Source organism: Alligator mississippiensis, chromosome 1 (genome assembly GCF_030867095.1).
Source record: "Alligator mississippiensis isolate rAllMis1 chromosome 1, rAllMis1, whole genome shotgun sequence".
NCBI lineage: Eukaryota > Metazoa > Chordata > Crocodylia > Alligatoridae > Alligator > Alligator mississippiensis.
In genome coordinates this window covers 129,404,131-129,422,835 of record NC_081824.1, presented here as the reverse complement: position 1 = coordinate 129,422,835, position 18,705 = coordinate 129,404,131, and the positions used below count along the sequence as shown (strand labels likewise).

The following is an 18,705-nucleotide window of genomic DNA, read 5'->3' as shown; positions in this document are numbered from 1 at the left end:
CATTCCAAGCTCAGAAATAAGACAGTGAGGCTGTTCTTGAGACCTCCATGTCTGGTATGGTTGGGAGTGGCTGCTGGTCATGCCCCAGAATGGCCTCTCTTCTCAGTTTGGAGAATGCCTTCAGGAGCAGCTGGGCATGGCATGTTTTGGAATAGCCCAGCCAGGAAGTGCCATTATGCCAGGCACTCCTGAAGGCTCAGTGTGATAGTCAGAGGAGCTTAAGAATACAGAAAAATTCTGAGCTATAAAAAAAGCACAGTAAACGCTGAATAATGAAAACATCTAAAGTGTCTTTAAAGGAATGACTGTGCACCGGAAGTAGCATAGACTGGATAATGTAAGGGCTCTTTGTTTTCCAGCTAAGATCTTAATTTCCCAGGCTTTCAGACATTCCTCATTTAGGGCTAGATTTCCAAAACATTCAAAGCCTACATATGAGATAAAATTTTCAGAAGAACTTGGCTCCTACATGAGCACTAAAACAAGTGGCCCTCTTTTCAGTACATTGGGTGTCAGTGAAGGCTTAGCCACTGTGGGAGATGCAATGGGCTGAGTGCTGTAGAAAATCTAGACCAGTTGGTGATTCTTAGTTGATATTTTTAATGGGTAGCTGAATATAAAAATAAACCCCCCATGGACTGCTTGTGAGACATTTCTACTCACTTAATCTCTACCAAGATAACACAGTAATTAGAACCAAACAAATGAAAAGCCTTTAATTAATACATGTAAAACAATTGGTAGATGGAATTTTTCATTTTTATTTAAGAATGTCCTGCAGGGAAATGCAAGTGCAAAAGTTTCTTATCTACCCATTTCGTTTACAGCTTAAAAAATGACAGCACAATTGTTAAACAATAGTGGCAGTCCCAAGCAGGTTTGACAAAAGAGCAGTGCTAAAGCTTGATTTGTAAGATTCTCACTGGTGTCTCATCAGCAGTAGAATATGATTGAGGTGGTTGCATCCAAATGCATATTTTAGAAACAAAGAGTTCTGCTTTGTAGTGTTAAAGGTGCTTTGGTGGGTGGAATCTTTGAACGAGTCATTTCTATGCCACAGCTGTGCAATTTTCAGGTTCATTTTTATGAGCTTCCCTATATGCTAATTTGCAAAATCCAGATGTGGGAAAAACAAAACATGTCTTCTTTTGGCAATCCATTTTGTGTGCTCTTTTAATTACAAGTCACCTTGCCAGCAGAATCCTTGATGCAGTTGCTAACAGAGAGCACTTTTGTCAGTACAGCTTATGTTGGGGATCAGCAACCTATAGCTTACAGGTCAGATCAGGCCCAGCAAGAAATTCCATTCAGCCCATGTAGCTGAATGGCAAAGGCAATTCCCCAGAAGGAAGTAACAACCAGATCAGAAGTGCAGCAGTGACATGGAAAGCAGCAGCTGGGTCAGAAGCTCGTTAGGGGAAGTGCCGACAGCCCACCTTTGGAGTGAGCTGTACTAATTTGGCCCACCGCTCCTAAAAGGTTGTCATTCTGTTTTGGGAAGATGGGGTAGCTATGCTGGCAGAAAAAAAATCCTCTTCACATACGCTGTGTCCCCTCTAGGGGTTTTTTGCTGATTTAACTCACCAGCATAGCTTTAATGACAGAGGCTTTGTTTGTAACAAACTCAGGATCAGTGTTATGGTTTACTTCATGCATGCCCAATGTTGGATTCTCTAGGGTAGACAAGGCACCAGTGATTTAGCCACCGTATCATGTATATATAACCATGGCATGTGTGGATGATACCAATTAAAACACCTCAGATGCCTTGCATGCTTTAGGCAGGCAAGGTTCTTTGGATAGATGTGATATCTTTTATTAGGCCAACTGAGTAGTTGGAAAAAAAGTTCTTTGCAAACTTTCGGGCACAGTCACCCTTCTTCAGGCACAGGGAGACTCTGCTGGTCTGAGACTCAAAGGAATGAAAGAAGCTAAAAGTGTGACAAGATGTCAGTGAGAATGTAAATAGGTGGAAATTAGCTTGTGTGCTTTAGATCAGTGTTTCTTAACCCATGGTACGTGTACCCCTGGGGGTACGTGAGACACAGGCAGGGGGTACATGGGTGTTGCATTTTGGTCTTTGCCTGCTCAGGCCAGAAGTTCCAGCCGCTGCCACTCCCGCCGTGTCTGGTGCGCCGGGGCTTTCACTCCCCAGTGTCAGCGTGCTGGGGGATAGGGAGGGAGGCCCCGCACAGGCTGCTTTGCCCTGGGTCGCGATGGAAAACGTGGGACTTGACTCATGGCAGAAAAACCAGAAGTGCCACGGTGGGACTTCTGGTTTCGCTTTTCCTGTGTCCATCAGCAGGGGGTACCAAAAGTTGAGAACCACTGCTTTAGATTGCCCACAACTGGGGGCTCCTATCAATGACAGGAAAGCAAAGGCAGTCTGAGAAAAGTCTAGTTCAGACAGGGAAGATCTCTCTCCTTGCAAAGTTTAATACAGCTACCGGAAGAGTGCTTGAAAAATGCATGCTCAGCAATATCAATTATCTAAGTCACTTAGGTCTCCTTACATTCTTTGTTAAGCTCTCTAATGCTTCCCTCGAACAAAAGCCCTAATATGAAAATAGCTGTGCAAGTGACAATCACACAAGTATCACACAAGGGCAATTTCCCAATTCAGAAAAAAAGTCCCCTCAGGTGGAGAAGCAATTTGAGTGATGAAGGTCATTTAAATGCCATTGTGCACATCCCTTGGAACAATCAACCAGGCTCACTGATAATAGCAGCTGTCAAATTCACCATGCTTGACTACTCACTGCATATAGCGAATGTAGCCACTGCAATTGCTAGCACTAAAAAGGCATACCAGTATAAACAGCCGGCACAGCAGATGCATAAAAAAGGACAAAGATGAAGTGTGTGCAATAGAAATGAAGAGAAGCAGAATTATATGAGTTGTTGCTTTACAACAGGCATTTTGGTAGTTGCTCGCCTTGATTTTTCCATGCTCACATAGCCACCATAATATCATCCAGGGGCTTCCGTGTCAGATAGGGCACAGTGGCGTCTTTGCTGGGATATCCAACAGGGAGCAGCAAGAGTAACTTCTCATTTGCTGGGCGCTGAAGCAGCACCCTGAGACGAGGGCCACAATTCAGAGGGGTAGAAGTCACTGTGACCAGACCCACGTTCTGGAATGAGAGAGGAGGAGGCAGGGACAGGCAGAAACACTTTTAAACAAACAGACCAACATAAAATCCTTACTCCCGAGTCTGTGACTGCCTCTTCATTCCTACAATAATGTCCACTGTACAATAATGTTCATTGACCACCATTCCTACAATAATGCCCATACTGTCCATCAGGCTTTAGAACTCAACTCTATTTTACTGATAGTCTTAGCAACAACAAAGTAGGTTTCCTATCGTACTTAACGCAAAGCTTGGGGGTTCCTGCAAACACAGCATATTTGAGGATTTGGGGAGGCAGAAATTCAACATTCAGAATACTGTTCTGTCCCCTCGACATTCCAACAGCTGCATAAAGGGCCCCACGGGAAGAGCCAGGGGACAGGAGAGGATTTCCCTAGTGATGAAGCTACAAAGACAGTAGCCTCACAGGTCACACTATGTTGGGGTGGGGGACAGGAGAGGAGCCCGCCTGAAGCAGCTATTGTAGTGGGGCTTTTGTAAAGAAACTGTCTTTCAAGGAACACAGTCTGGGACACAGTGATGTAACTACCAGGATTTGTGCCCTGGGCAGCAGGGGCTGGGCCAGTGGCATTAGCTGCTGTTCTTGCACCTCCTCTAAGTGGGCACCCAGGGCTGGTGCCCCAGTTGCCCACCCCTCCTTATGCTACTGTTATACTACTGGAGTAGCAAAACTACTGGAACTACTGGAGTAGTTTACCCTATTTCTGAGTCTGGTTGGTGCAACTCCCACAGCGAAGTGTTGTGTACAGGCTAATTAGTGCAGCTGAGGTACAGGTGAAGCGTAACATGAAGATGTAGACCTCAGCTACCTCCTGAACCAGAAGCAGCAGTGCTACGTTCCCGTGGTACTGTACCCAACCTAATCATCTCACCTGTCACAAGAGCTACTTAGCACAGCTGCATTCAAGCAGCACTGAGAGGCAGGGCTAACAAACCTGGGCATGGTGCTTCACGAACATGGCTATGCTGCTTCCAGGTCAGGAGGAAATTGCATTTTCACAACAGAGAGCATCAAGCTGCATCCTCTCAGCAGACTCCATAGGATGCTGCCTCGATCTGATCCAGAATTATTTATTTTTTTCCAAATTTGGAACAAAAGTCCCATGTTTGGGGAGCTGAAATCTGGAGCTGTTCCAGGATATCTGGCATGTTCTGTTACTTTAGCATTCTGTGCTACGCCACCGCTCAAAGACAGTGATGAGGAGGGTGCTGGGAGTTAGAGCCGCTTGCAGGATTGATCTGATTTACACAGGGCCCATCTCAATGCCTGCAGCAAGTGCAACAAAGGGGGCCTCAAGTTGCCACCCTCTCTATAGGCAGTACTCCATAGCCAGTGCTGTGCCTCTCAAGAGGTGTGACAACATTTTCCCCTTAGGAACAGCTTGTCACCTGCTATGAGCATGCACTTTATTTTGTTTGGATTTTACAGAAAAACAAAGACATTCATTCAGACCAGTCACCTGTTGCCCAGTCTGCCAATGACAACTCCCACAAGAAAACAGGGCAACATGACAAACGCTAAGGGGCAAACATAACCAAGAGATGAGCATGCAGCTCTCCCCGATTCAGTGGGGTTTCTGCCTGAGGATTTAGGGCAGTGCATGGCCTTCTATTTAATCTGCTAAGCATTTGGGGAACCTTTGGGATGAACGGGGATCTATTAAATATGTAGGAGTGCCAGTTTCATAACATTTTCACATGCTGAGCTTCTCGCATCCAGCAGTCTGCCCAGCGCTCGTAGCTCTTGCTCAGTTCATAGTCATGGAGCCCAGCGCTCCGTGACTCGTGCTCAGTTGACAGGACTCTATAGCACTCAACCCTACTCGACAGTCTTGTCAGCAGCTATGAGCTGAGCAAGAGTCACGGAGGAGGGAGCACCACTGCTGAGCTACAAGGACCATCAGGTATCTGTCTGCATAAAGGCCCAGGAAGGGATGATGGAAGGAGGAAGAGTGGAGCCTAAAGAGACCGAGACCTAATGACTAGTGAGGAACAAGACAGTACAACCTTTGGGGCTTAGGATAGCTGCAAATAACTGACTGCAAGGACTCCTAAAGGAACTGAAGAGCAGGAGGTCTGTGGGAAGAGTAGAGCTCCATGCTGGTGGGTGGCCCAAGGTGATGACTCTTCTCCCTTCTCTTTTAGCCACATCCCCAGTGTGCCCTCTCCCTACTCAAGTACTGGGAAGGGAAGTGGACAGCTACCCAGGCAGCTACAGAGGAGTGGCACACCAGTGGCACATTTCAGTCACATGGACTGCTTCCTCCTCAGCTCTGCACCTGGGAAGATTTTCCTTTGATACAACCACCAGACATCAAAAAGGGCACAGAAGGGAAAGACTTATTTCAATAGTAACAAGTTGGTTCAGTGTAAGCGCCATTTCCCTGCCCCTGTTATAGTGATATAATACCCAGGAAACCTTGACTATTCAAATATTTCTCTGTGTGTATTAGAGATAATAAAATGAATTAAATGTTGAGAGATTAATCAGATTATCTGATTGCCCAGTGTAAAACATATGCAGTTTCATATGCCTTATACATGAATTCATCTTCAGAAATGCTTTGAACAAAATGAGTGAAACTGCCTTGCCTACTAAGTGACAAGCAGGCTTCCTTTTTTTTTGGCAGTGCTGTGTCCTATAACACTAAAGATGATCTCAGAGCAGTGATCCTTAAAGTATTTTCTAGGGATTAATGAAAGGAAGGTGTTAATAGTATTATGGTTTATGATTATCAGACAGCTACTTGAGAATCTTAGCTCTGCCATTTGTGTAATGCAACAGCTATGTGTGCTGTATGTGCCAGGATCTACTCTCTAAAAGGAGGTGCAGGCAACATGAGACACACAGCTTTTCTTACTGTTAACCAATATTAAAGGAAAATCAGATTTATCTTCTTGTACCTAAGCCTCTTCATAATGGGCAGAGCATTTTTTCAGTACAAATGTGTACTGGCAATATAGGAGCATTCAAAGCTTCAAGTTTTCATGTGATTCTATTAATTTTTTGAATAGTAATGTCAAACTTTTTCATACCTCCCATAAGACTTGGGTTTAGTCCCAGTTTGGGACTAAGGTTCAGTTTTGTTATTTTATTCAAAGCAATTCATCCATGCCTTGTCTAAACCCAACCCAACTGTGTGGCAAACCACTGACATACCTGCAGTGCAGCCAGAAGGATACCACAGGCAATAGAAACACTGATCTCATTGTAGTAATGGGTCTTCTTTTTTCCATTTGGAAGTCTCCCATACACCTGCTTAAAAATGAGGATCAGATAGGGAGCTGTATCCAGGTATTCTTTGATCCAATTTGTTCTGAAAAAAGGTTGTTGTTAAGACATATATTTATTTGTTGCCTAATTCTTTTCACTACCTCACAAAATATTTGCATTGGCCATAAAGATTTGGGAAAAGGGTGCAACAGTTACGATGATGGGGCTCTTAAAGACAAAAAAAACCTTACCACAAATTATTGTTAGTGAAAATTTTTAAATTTTAATAAAATATTAAATGTACTGATATAACTAATAATATTTTATTTAAAACGTTGAGTGTTTTTTGTTTTTTTTTTACAGAAATAGACCTGAACTAGAGCCCTAAATCTTAGCACATGCGGACAATATGGATAAAAGACTTGGGTTTTTTTCCAGCTCTATAGTGTTGTTGTACGGAAATGTAATACAGATCTATCTTTTCTTACCTGTGGCCTGGACTCAGGGCTCTTGCCTTCAGGCATCAAGAAAAAAGGAAGTGACTTAATCTTTCAAAGCAAAATACTGTAATTCCTACTGCAATGCTTATTTTCAGTCTATCAAGATGGGAATTCCTGACATAGCTTGAAAACAACCTTGTATAGGTTGTGCACACAAACACAACCATCCACAGAGGCACAGCTGGGCAGCTCCATGCTCAAAGCAGCCATGCAGCACCTAGGGCAGTGCCAGCTGCTGTGAATTTCATTGAGTGGCATGATCAGCCACCGCTGTGGTCATGGCTGTTTTTGAGCTCCTGCACAAAGGTGGTGCCTGGGGGCTGTCCCGTCTGCTCCTCCACAGTTACGCTTATAGTCATAGAGCCATAAAGAAGTAAGGCTGGAAGGAACCTCCAAAGGACATCCAGTCCAAAACCCCACCTGAGGCAGGGCCATCCCTATACAACTCAACCCATGCAAACCATAATCTAAACTCTACATAAGACTACCATCAACTCTGAAACAGCACAAGATCTAACACTCTAACCTGTCACACAGGTTTAACAGGGGAACCACAGCAGCCAATGTCCTGCATAAAATGTTGTGAATATATGCTCAAGAGGTCCCAGGTAAAGGGCTAGCAACCCCACTACAGAGGAAGGCAAAACTGCCCACATTCCTTATCAATCTGACCATGAGATATAATTCCTTCCTGACCCACGAATATGGTGATCAGCCTGACCCTCAGTAGAGGGGCAAGACCCTCTAGCCAGGAACCTCCAGCTTTGCTTCCAGCAGGAACATTGGCACAAGCCAGTCAAGTCCCCAGCCTTGGTTGTAGCCAACACCTAATGCCTCTGGGAGGACTTATAAATACCCTGACATATATAACAGAAAAGAGGGGGGAGGGCAGAGGCAGCCAAAAATGCCCAGAAGCACAGGAAATACCATGGTAGAACATAGCCATTGCTATGCCTAGATCATCCCCAGCCAGTGGCTGTCCAACCTTTTCTTAAACACTTTCCATGATAGAGTGATGGTCATCCAACCTAGCTCATTGACCTGTTTTTCAGCCATTTTTACTACAGTGACATTGGTTTCAGGAGTGGTATTAAAGGAACTCACAAAACAAGCAAGGATTTTTATTGGTGCTATTTGTGAAGAGATAGTATATGTAATACCATCTTATGCACATATTCCAATCTCGTTATTATGCAGAAAGAGCTATATTTTAATTATTTATATAGCTCCCATGTACTCCGGTTTTGTACCAGAACAATAAATACTATCGATATGAATAAATAAAAGCTATAAATGCTATTAGCAAAGAGGTGGGGCATATGGAACTGCTGGCCTCTGATCCTAAATGCTTAATTTGATATGCTGCAAAAGCTCCATTGATTTCAGGGTGTTTCCTCACCTCTATAAAGCTAAGGGTTCATGCAAGTCTTTACCTTGAATCATGTGAGCTAGATTATGGAAAATCTCTGCCCCCATAAGGAGGAATTTAATCCTTTCAGTTATGGAATTGAAACAGCCACTCTATGAAGAAGTAGCCTGGTGGAAGAAGCTACCATGATCTCAGCTGCCTTCTTAGCTCTATTGAAATGGGGTAGAATCTAAGGAGGGGTTAATTTCTTCTCTTTTGGAAAATCCCCTGGAAAATGAGGAATATTTAAAGATCCTTGGGCAAAAATATTTTAAAGCAAATATTTGTATTTGATTCAAAAAGCTTCTTTGTTTTTCCTTAAAATAAATGAAAGAAAAGTAGTAGTTAGAATACATTTTCTGAGCAAACACAGCTGACAAGTTTTCAGTTATGAGTTTACTTTTTCAAGATTTTCAGAAGCAACTAAGCACTTTGGGTGTCTCGACATTTGTCTTTCTAACTTTCATTACTTTTTGCTGTTGTCTGCTCACCCTATTTTCCAAATCAGGCTCTTTTTGGGCATGTCCAGATGAGAACTCATATGTTTCCCTGGAGACAAAGAGCAGGGGCACATAGTTGTGCTGCTGCTACTTGTCCCTGGAGAATGCTCATGCATGCATGCTCTGACATGTGGCGAGTTGCCCTGGGTAGAGTAGAGGAGGCTGGGGCCAGCACCTGGGCTGGCCCAGCAGCTTTACCTGGGGTCCTGGGGGCCTAGTGTTGCTGCAGCAGCAGTAATCCGGGTGCATGGAGCCTGGTTGGCAGCTGGAATGTGGCTCTGGCCAGCCAGGCTCTGGTTTCAGGTGGTGCATGCTGCTGCCATGTGCACTGCCCTGTTTTTTTCTGCCACAGGTTTTTTTAACACTGGGATTTTCCAGTGTCAAAAAAACCCACCACACTGCAAATCAGCAGCATGATAAATGCCTGCATGTGTGGTTTGTGGCACTGCAGACAGGTCTGTAGCACTGCAAACCGTATGTGTGCACTCATCTGCATGTGCCCTTCATGTCCTCTGATTTGTCATCATGTTGAAAAATCTTGGCTGCTTTTTGTATTGATTTTTGTACCTCAGTCTTTTTAGGTCATGCACCCATTTGTCTCCCATCCTTTTCCTGTAGTTTACTTCTTCTTCCTCCTCGATGATCTCCCGAATTTTATGTTTTATTTCTGGATCATGCACTACTACAAAAGTCCAAGGTTCAGTGTGTGCTCCACTGGGAGAAGTTCCTACATACAAGTAACAAATAGTAAAATCACTCAACAAAAGGGTAGCAAAAATGAGGCACAAAATCATAATTCTGTTTACTAAAGGACTGCAAAGCAGAACAACAAGAAATTAGGCTGACCAATGAGAGAGAATGGACTCAGTCCCACTGATGCTGATAGTCTCATTTATTTTTCTGTGGAAAAAAGTATTAAGTGCTATTCACTACTGGCTATCCTATTTAATTCTTGTTCAGATTTCTGTTATAATATGAGAAGCAAGGAATTAGAACTTTTTAATTTAATACATTTAAGGTGTCTGTCTAAGCATCATACAGTAAGTAATATTAATGCAGAGCAATAAAATCAAAGCAAAATACTAAATGGACTAAATATGCAGCTGATTCAAAGGATCTGGCTGAAGGGCGCTCAGGCAGCCAAACCTAGAAGCCAAAATAAATCAGGTGCCACACGATTAAAGAAGGACACTGCTGTGCAGAAGTCTGTTAAGTAGCATTCAGTTTAACTTGACAGCTCCAAAAGCAGCTGACACATGTAGGTACATATTACATTTGAACCTCGCCCCTCATATGTGAAGCTGGCTAAAAAGGACTAAGGTGGAGAATTTTGCTAGCTGAATGGACTCTGCTTGTTTCCTTTGAAAAATAAATATTTTAACCACTTGCAGGTCTTAGAAATGAATGTTAATTTATCTACGCGCTGACTTTAATTTGAGATGTACTATGAACAGGCTACTTAAAGACATGGCTGTCTTTCATATTAAATACGGTTTATCAAGTACTTAATTCTTCCTCAGCTTGAGACCATAATTGCAGGTGTTTACATTTTCCCTTTTTTATATTTCTCAGAACTCTTTTTCTAGATTAGGAGATGCTTTATGTGCATTCCAGGCATATGCATATGCACTTTGTTGCATTTGCCAAAACATGTTTAGCTTCTTAATGATTGCCACCTAATCAGTGTGGTGGGAGAAACCTCCCTAAGGTCCGTTGTCTAGCTGTAATTTGATTGACAGACAACGCGGGTAAAGAAAGATAGCTGTTTATTTGCTCGAGCAAAGACCACAAAGCCAGCAAAAGGCAAAATGGCCCCCCCCTCAAGGGTGAGGCGATCTTTTATACTTTTTATAACAAAGCAAGACTATATGGTTAACAAAAAGCAATACTTGGGGCGGTGTTCTACAAATCTTTGTAACAGCATATTTTTATTAAGCTGAACTAGCACTTTTAAAAGCTAAAAGTTAAGTAACAGTAACATTATGTTAGCAAAACCTTACACAGTAGAAGATACTTTTCAAGGACGCAACTAGTAAGCTCAAAACAATGGTTTTTCTGTTTTATCTTATTTCTTGCTGTAGCTGATTTTTTTTAGCACACAGACACAGATTTACTTTTTAACTCAGAAAATGCTTGGTGCAGTTAAAATGATTACTTGACACAAGCAAAGGCCTAGCTATCATTCTGCCTTGTGGTCAGCTGCATTGCTAGGCCACAGGTCATGCCTTGTATTCAGCTGTAAAGCTAATATTTTTTAATAATCCAAATTATTGTAAACCTAACAGTATGCTTTCAGAAAACTATTTTATTTCAGGGTAATAACAAACCTGCGCACTACATCAGGAGACAAAAGAGGCTCATGCCATGCATGTATAGCAACAAAATGGCTTACTGTGTTTTAAAGGAGAAACAACCAAAAGCAAATGACTACTGGAATCTTTGTATGAGTATGCCCACCAAGTCCCTGAAATTTCTTAATGCTGCTTTCAAATGTTATATTTTACTAACAACAGCCAGCTTGTAGAGTGACAGAACTAATGCAGGTCCAGTTCATGGCTGAGTAAAGTCAACGCTGTTGGAGCAGAGATGACTTTGGGTCTGGACAGTACAATAACAGTCTGGGGTACATAAATCCTGAAAAAAACCCTAAAATTTAATTTCTGAGACGGTAGCTTAGCACACAGTGAAAATGGGGTAGCTGTGTTATATATATCACACAGTAAGAACAAACAGATGTGCAGTTACTGTGGAAAGAATGGTGCACTACAAATTTACAGCCTTACTTACCTCATAGTATCTTCTCTGGGTGCCAGCAGCCAGACTCAGTCAAATGACTTTGGTCATTTGGAGCCCTTGTACATGTGATGGGGTTTAGTTCTTAAGGGGTGCTTGTACACATCACGAAATTGGCCTTTTAAGTGGGTTAATTGCCCTTTTTTACTGGTTTAACGGTGTCACAGTTTATACCTGTGGCAGTGTATTATGTTTCAATTTCATCACGCTGTACACACCTGGCAGTGTATTTCTATTTAAATGACTTTGTTACATAGGAAAGTAAAACCCATCCAATGTTTTTTAGTTTGCTATGTGATAAATTGCAGCGATACATCCAGAGAAGGCAGCTGGGACGGTCCATGGGCACTGAAAGCCCAGGTGTACTCAGGGAAGCTCAGGGTTGGTGGGCTTTCAGCACCCTGCGCACAATGCCCCTACCTTCTCCAGCCACCAGCACACCTTGCCACCTTTCTGCACTACCCCAGGGGCAAGCCAGCCCATTCTTGGGCAGCCCCAGGTGGCAGGAAGGTGCAAGGACATTGCATGGGGCACTGGAAGTCCACCAGGCCTGAGTTTCCCTGAGTATGCCTGGGCTTCCAGCACCCTGTGCACCATTGGATTGGGCCAGGTGCTGCCTGTGACCTGGGGCAGCACCCGCCCACTAACAGGCCAACCAGGCAGCCCCGGGGGGCATTACTGCCTCGGAGGAAAGCACCAGGCCCCACTGCAGCTCAGGGGCTTTGTGACTCAGCAGCAGCTCATGTGGACAGGCTCTGCCAAGGCAAGAGAAACAGTGGTGAGTGGCCTGCTTTTTTTTTCCAGCAGAGCCTACCCACCTCTCTTGCAGCTGGGCAGTGAGCTGCCAGCAGGCCCTGAGCTGCAGGGGATCCTCTGCAGGGGGTCCTCTGCAGTGGTGATGCCCCAGGCAACACCCACCTGTTAGCAGGTGGCTCCAGTGGGCACCACTGCCATGGAGAGAAGGACCAGGCCCCCCACAGCTCAGGGCCTGCTGGCAGCTCATCCCCGGCTGCCGGTGGGCAGGCTCCGGGGGAAAAAAAAAAGGATCAGAGATTGGATTCCTTGCTGCTTTTTCTTTTTTTTTCTGGTGGAGCCTGCCTGCAGCCGGAGGGGTGAGCTGCCTGTGGGCCACCATTGTTCCATACCAGTGACAGAAGTCCCTAAATTGAAATGGTGGGTTTTTAATTGACACAATGATGGAAAAATAAGTTCCACAATTTCCAGTGATGGAAAAATAAAACCCACCATTGGAGTTGGAGTACTGTGTGCAGTTTTGAGCACCGCACTTCAAGAGGGATGCGGAGAATCTTGAGAAGGTTCAGAGAAGGGTCACTCGTATGGTCAGAGGCCTGCAGGCAAGGCCCTATGAGGAGAGACTGAGGGACCTAGATCTCTTTAGCCTTCACAAGAGAAGGCTTAGGAGTCATCTTGTGGCTGCCTATAAATTCATCAGGAGAGGGCAGCAGGGAATAGGAGATGCTCTATTTACTAGGGCACCCCCTAGAGTAATTAGGAACAGTGACCACAAATTGATGGAGAGCAGCAGATTTAGGTTGGACATTAGAAAGAACTTCTTCAAAGTAAGGGCTGCCAGAATCTGGAATGGGCTTCCAAGGGAGGTGGTGCTCTCCCCTACCTTGTGGGTCTTCAAGAGGATACTGGACAAGCACCTAGCTGAAGTCGTCTGACCCCAGCACTCTTTCCTGCCCAGGGCAGGGGGTCAGACTCGATGACCTACTGAGGTCCCTTCCAACCCTAACATCTATGAATCTATGAATTTATGGAGAACGAAACCCCCATCACTTGTACAAGTGGCCCAGGGTTGCATTCTATGCCTCCTAAATTGAAACAGTGGGTTTTATTTTTCCATCACTGTTTACATGTCATCGGTCTGAAATCTCATGAAATGCTCAGTGCGCTATTCACAGTAAATTACTGCAGGGGGCGCCACATAACAACCCACCCTGCTGATCTCTTCATACTAAATTACAGCAGGGAGCACTGCACACTGCTAATCCCCACTACAGACTGGTGATGTCTATAGTTCACAGTTCACTGATATGTAACCAAAAGTGGTTAATTAATTTAATGAATTTTATTAAGTGTCATTTCATTAATTCAATTATTTTTTACACATTTTTAAATTGTTCTGAATTTTTTACATCAATATTTTAAGATTTTATTCTTATTTTATTCTTATTCTTTTCATCCCTATCTTTATTTTTATACTTATTTTTTATTTTCCTATTTCTATGTCATCAAGCAAGCTTTATTTCATGTGTAAATCCACTCGTTTGTTTTTTATTTCACTCAACCACCTCTAGGACCAGGGCACTGAAATTCTCTGAGCGCTTATAATATTCACATAAATACAGATACAATGTTTAATTTTAAAATTAGTTTAAGTAAAACATTTTGAAAAACTAAAGAAAAGAAATAAAACATTTTATTTTGGGTCAAATAAAATGATTCGTTTGATTTTTTTAAATTTATTTTTTAAATTTATTTTTTGTTTGCTACAATTTTTTTTTTTTTTTTATTTTTCAGAACTGCAGGCAAACCAAGAAGAATCAGTTATTCACATGGCTCTTGGGATGATAACCTTTCCCTTGCCCCATCCCTCCTGAAACCTCATTCAGTGCTGATTCAACAGGCTGGCATTTAAACCTGGAAAGATACTGTCCATGCTCTCAATTCTTATTCCCTAAGTGTTCCCCATCCATATTGCTCTTATCCTATGTGGTTGAGCATCCGTCCTAAACTTGTGTCATTCTCAAGAACCATTCATCCAGTATTGTACCTGCTGTTTTGATGACATTATCAATAACCTCCTTGGGGACTGGCTCATCACTTATAAATCTGACAGTCCGCCTCTTATTGAGAAGCTCATAAAATTCCTTTGACCTTTTAATCATTTCATCCTCAGAATAGCACTCGGCAGAGAAAGGGACATGTGCAATGTTTTCATCTAATCCTTGCCACTCCTCATCAATGTCTGCAAAAAAGAAGAAAAATTCAGTCTGTGCTTTTCGGATTAATTTCTTGTAGGAAGCCATTAATATATTTGACATTAATCACTGTACTATATTTGAACCCAAATTTGCAGCTGTACAGTAGGCCTATGCAAAGCATCTGGAATTTGCTTCAGATTCAGCCAATTTGGGGGACAGGGATTTGAATCTCTGTCCCAAATCAATTTGGTTAAATCTGATTTGGAGATTCAGCTGCAGCCGAATTGGCTGAATCTCTGAATCGTCCCCGTCCCCTCCCCACCCCCCTCCTCCCCCTCCCTCTGCCTGCTCTCAATGCCTGCCCCATCTGCTCTCCCAGCTCTTTAAAAAGAAGCCTGAAGTCATCGGCTGCTGCCAGGCGGTGGGGTGATCCCCATTGCCCCCCACTGCCCTGCGGTGCATGGGGAGTTCTGCCACAAGCCCCCAGGAGCCCCAAGGCTGCTGCACTAACCGTTGAGTGGGAGCTTTTTATTTTTTAAGGGGCCAGGAGCTGGGGCAGGGTGGGGCAGCCATGGGGGGGCTGGGAGAGTGGGTGGTGGTTGAGGGGGCTTGTGGCAGAGCCCCCCATGCAGCACAGGGCAATGGGAGGCAGCAGGGATTGCCCCCACACCTCACAGCAGCCAGTGAGTAGGGTTTTTTTTCTAAAGAGCTGGGAGCTGGGGCAGTCAGGGCAGCCATGGGGGGGCGGTCAAGGGGAACTCAGGGGGCTGGGGGAGCAGGCAGGGGATGGGGCCTGGCAGGGGTCCCCCCATGATCCCCTCCCCCCTCCTCCAGCTCACCCTCCCCCTACTTGCCAGCATGGAGTTTGGGTCCAGCTCCCTCCTGCAGCGAGCAGGGACTGCCCAAATTGCCGAAGTTCTCTGAATCTTTTCCGAATTGATTTGCAGCACTTCAAATTAATTCAGACCTTTTAAGTGGTCTCCTGATTCGATTTGTATTTGGAGATTCGGTCATTGAACTGGGCCAAATCTCCTCCAAATCGAATCAGCACCTGAAGCTTTGCACAGCCCTACTGTACAGCACTGGCAAGTCAGAATTCCCTAGTTTCCAGATGACCAAACTTTAATTTATACCTCAGGTTATAGCAACCACTAAATAAATACACTTTAAAACAAATAATCAGGAGCATCCTAGCAGCCTAGGTTGTTAACATGCTCTAATCATTTCTCAGCTGTGTTAGCCTTCAATATATCATAGGCTGATTGAAGTGCAGTAAGCCATCTGCAAAACTGGAGGCATTTTTACACATCTTCCAGGAGTGTAGTGGAGGGGAGTCACTCTAATTAAAGTGCCTTGAGCATTTTGTGTATCAGGGTCCCTGCACTCCAAAATGGTGGTAGGGGCACTTTATCTAAAACTCATTGAATGAGCTTTAGTTAAAGTACCCTTGCCACCATTTTGAAGAGCGGGGACGCTCATACACAAGATATAGAGGCTGGCTGGAGTGTGGCAATTGCCATGCTCCAGCAGACTCAATTCACTGTCTGCTCCAATGTGTTGTAATTACAGTGTGTCAGAGCATCTTCCTAGCTCATGTATAAGCATCCTGGGTTCCAAAAAGTTGTGGGGAAAAGGCCAAATGTTACTCGCTGACTAAAAAAAAAAGTAAAATGAGAGTGCTTTCCTTCTAAAACAAACAGCTAAGAAATCAATCGAATTAACAAAATCCAGGGAAAGGCTGCTTTTTTAAGAAGTATGACATTTCCATTGGGGGTTGACAGTCGGTTTCCTCAATATCCATGTCTCCTTTCGAAGATGTTACAATGCAGAGCTCAGTTCAAACTGTGTGTATTGACAGATGTAGAAATTATACTGTACTAAAAGCAGTGGTCAGTTACTCCATGATGTTCAGTCTGTCCACCCAATTCCATGGCAAGTGAAATCTAAATTGTAGCAACTTGTTTCAAACAGGGGTAAACTGGTCATACTTAGCTTTCACTAACCATGGGACAGAAGTGGGCACACAAAAAGGTTATTATGGAGATTGTAAGCTCCTCCAAACTCTTTTAGTTTGATAGAATATATTTATGTGTCCACGTGTTTTGGAGTTAAGTTCTGTGATTTCACAATGCTGTAAGTATGAGACAGGACACAGGAAGGGGAAGAGGGGCATCCACATCTGGGATAAGTCCACAGTCAACATGAGTTCCTGGTGATGGTCTCTCTTCATTCCTCTCTCCTTGTAAAAAGCTTTAACTGTTGCCACATTTCACTGAAACATGTTCCTTCATTTTCCACACTATAATTTTTTTCTTCATAAAATTCAACTAGTTGGTTCCTTCTACCCTGTGCTTCCCTCGGCTAGGTTCAGACATTCAAAATGCCCCAGGTGGGATTGATCTAAGTTGCACAGTTTTCTGTAAGCAGCATAGTATAGATGGGTAGCAAACAGAAAACAATAGCCCTTTGCTGGGGGCACAAATCTTAAACTGGGTTCCGCCATTTTTAAACCACTCTATGTGTGCTGAACTTCTGTTCTGTTATGCGTATAGACTGGTTTCCAATCAATTAGACTGGTAAAAATGTAATTTCTGTACCTGGCCCTAGAGTTGAAGGGTTTTAAGGATAACACCTTTTCTTTTTTCCAGCTTTTACATCTGGTGAAACTCATTTAGATTTTATCTATTGACTATTCAACAATGCTGTAGCTGGCAAAGATACAAATAGCTCTGGAAACTGGGATATTTTCTTCCTAATATTATTGTCATTATGTTATTATTCCAAAAACAGAAGCAGCCTCAAATGTACAGCTGTATCATTTTTAAGAAATATAAACAGAATTATCTCTTCTTTTTAGTATATGCAGTTGTCTTGGAGACCAATACAATAATTTCACATTTCATAAACAGATTAGTAAAATGTTTCCAAGGATGGACCTTCTTGTAAGAGGAATTACAGTCTATTCAATTTCACACTTAAGAGTCTGAACAAAGACATAGTGGCTATTAGACTATTTGCATTTCATTCTGCATACAAAGACGTCACCAGAATATCGGTCCCTTTTAACATTTAATGACTTCGTTACCACCCTCATTTGTTGTTTACAAGGCATTAGCTCTAGGGCAGTGATTCTCAGCCGGGGTATCATGACACCTTGGGGTGCTGTGAGATTCTTTGAAGGGTGCCACAAGGTGTGAAGAGATTTGAAGGGTGCCCCAAGGTGCAAGGAGATAAGCAGATAAGAGCAGGCTTGAAATTGTCCAAGCCTGGCTGATCCTTTACCCCCACTGCCTGGTCTTTTTGCAAGGAGATCAGCACTAGTATATCAACTAGTTTTTGAAACTGGGTGCCACTCAATTCACAAAAGTTATAGAGGGGTGTGTTGAGTCTAATGTAGGCTGATTTAGGCCCAAAATGTTGATAACCACTGCTCCAGGGCAATATCATGAGGTAATAGATTGCAACATATTTTTTCAGGACTGTGATTATATCCCTTGTGAAAAAGTAAAACTTGATGTCCAAGAGAGAACGTGCATCCTTTCAGTCTGCCCCAGCATTTTGTGGTGCATTGGGGGCACTTCTAATTCAGGAGGCCCAGTTCAGCAATCTTGTGCCCTTCTCCTTCAGATGTTTCACATTGGTGCAGCTACTCTTTACGGTTCTACAAGGGAAACCCCTACGGATGACAAAATTGCCGTTTCCTGGTTCCACAGAATTCCCTTCAGCTTTTGATGAGATATAAACTACTCTAAATTATTATTTTCTCTCTCTTACAAGCCTCAGGAAAAACCTGGCAGCCTGCCAAAACAGTAAATAATACAAACACGCTAAAAGCTTAAGGCGATGCCGTTATGGGAGTAGCAGCACCAGGGAGATGTCAGAACAGCTGGAAGGGAGAGAAAAGAGGAAGAGACAAGCATGGCACAGAAGAGAACATGACACAAAGACAGAAACATTTTTAGGTAACCTAGAACCACTTCATATAACTTGCAGAAGCAATATGTAACCAGTAAGAGTATATGCCATTGAGGGCCCTGCTACAGGTTCAAATGAAAGCTGGAGAGAAACCAGCTACAGAGTTGTTACACATTTTCCAGCGCTAACTTTATAGCTGTTTGGCTCTTTTTACAGCAGTAATGTCATTTTTCTGGTGTGATAATTACTTTGCAGGTGTGGCTAGTCAA

The 18,705-nt window shown here is 43.4% G+C and overlaps 1 protein-coding gene across 1 annotated transcript in view; it reads right to left on the bottom strand.

Moving 5' to 3' along the window:
- Positions 1-690: 690 nt before the first annotated feature.
- IYD (iodotyrosine deiodinase) overlaps positions 691-18,705 on the bottom strand; it is a 29,750-nt gene continuing 11,735 nt past the window's right edge. Inside the window, exons 2-5 of the mRNA XM_006262052.4 lie at positions 14,371-14,565; positions 9,345-9,504; positions 6,316-6,472; positions 691-3,134 (exon numbers count right to left, since the gene is read on the bottom strand). Of these exons, the coding sequence (XP_006262114.1) occupies positions 2,952-3,134; positions 6,316-6,472; positions 9,345-9,504; positions 14,371-14,565 (695 nt within the window). The 3' untranslated portion in view covers positions 691-2,951. The remainder of the gene's footprint in view (positions 3,135-6,315; positions 6,473-9,344; positions 9,505-14,370; positions 14,566-18,705) is intronic.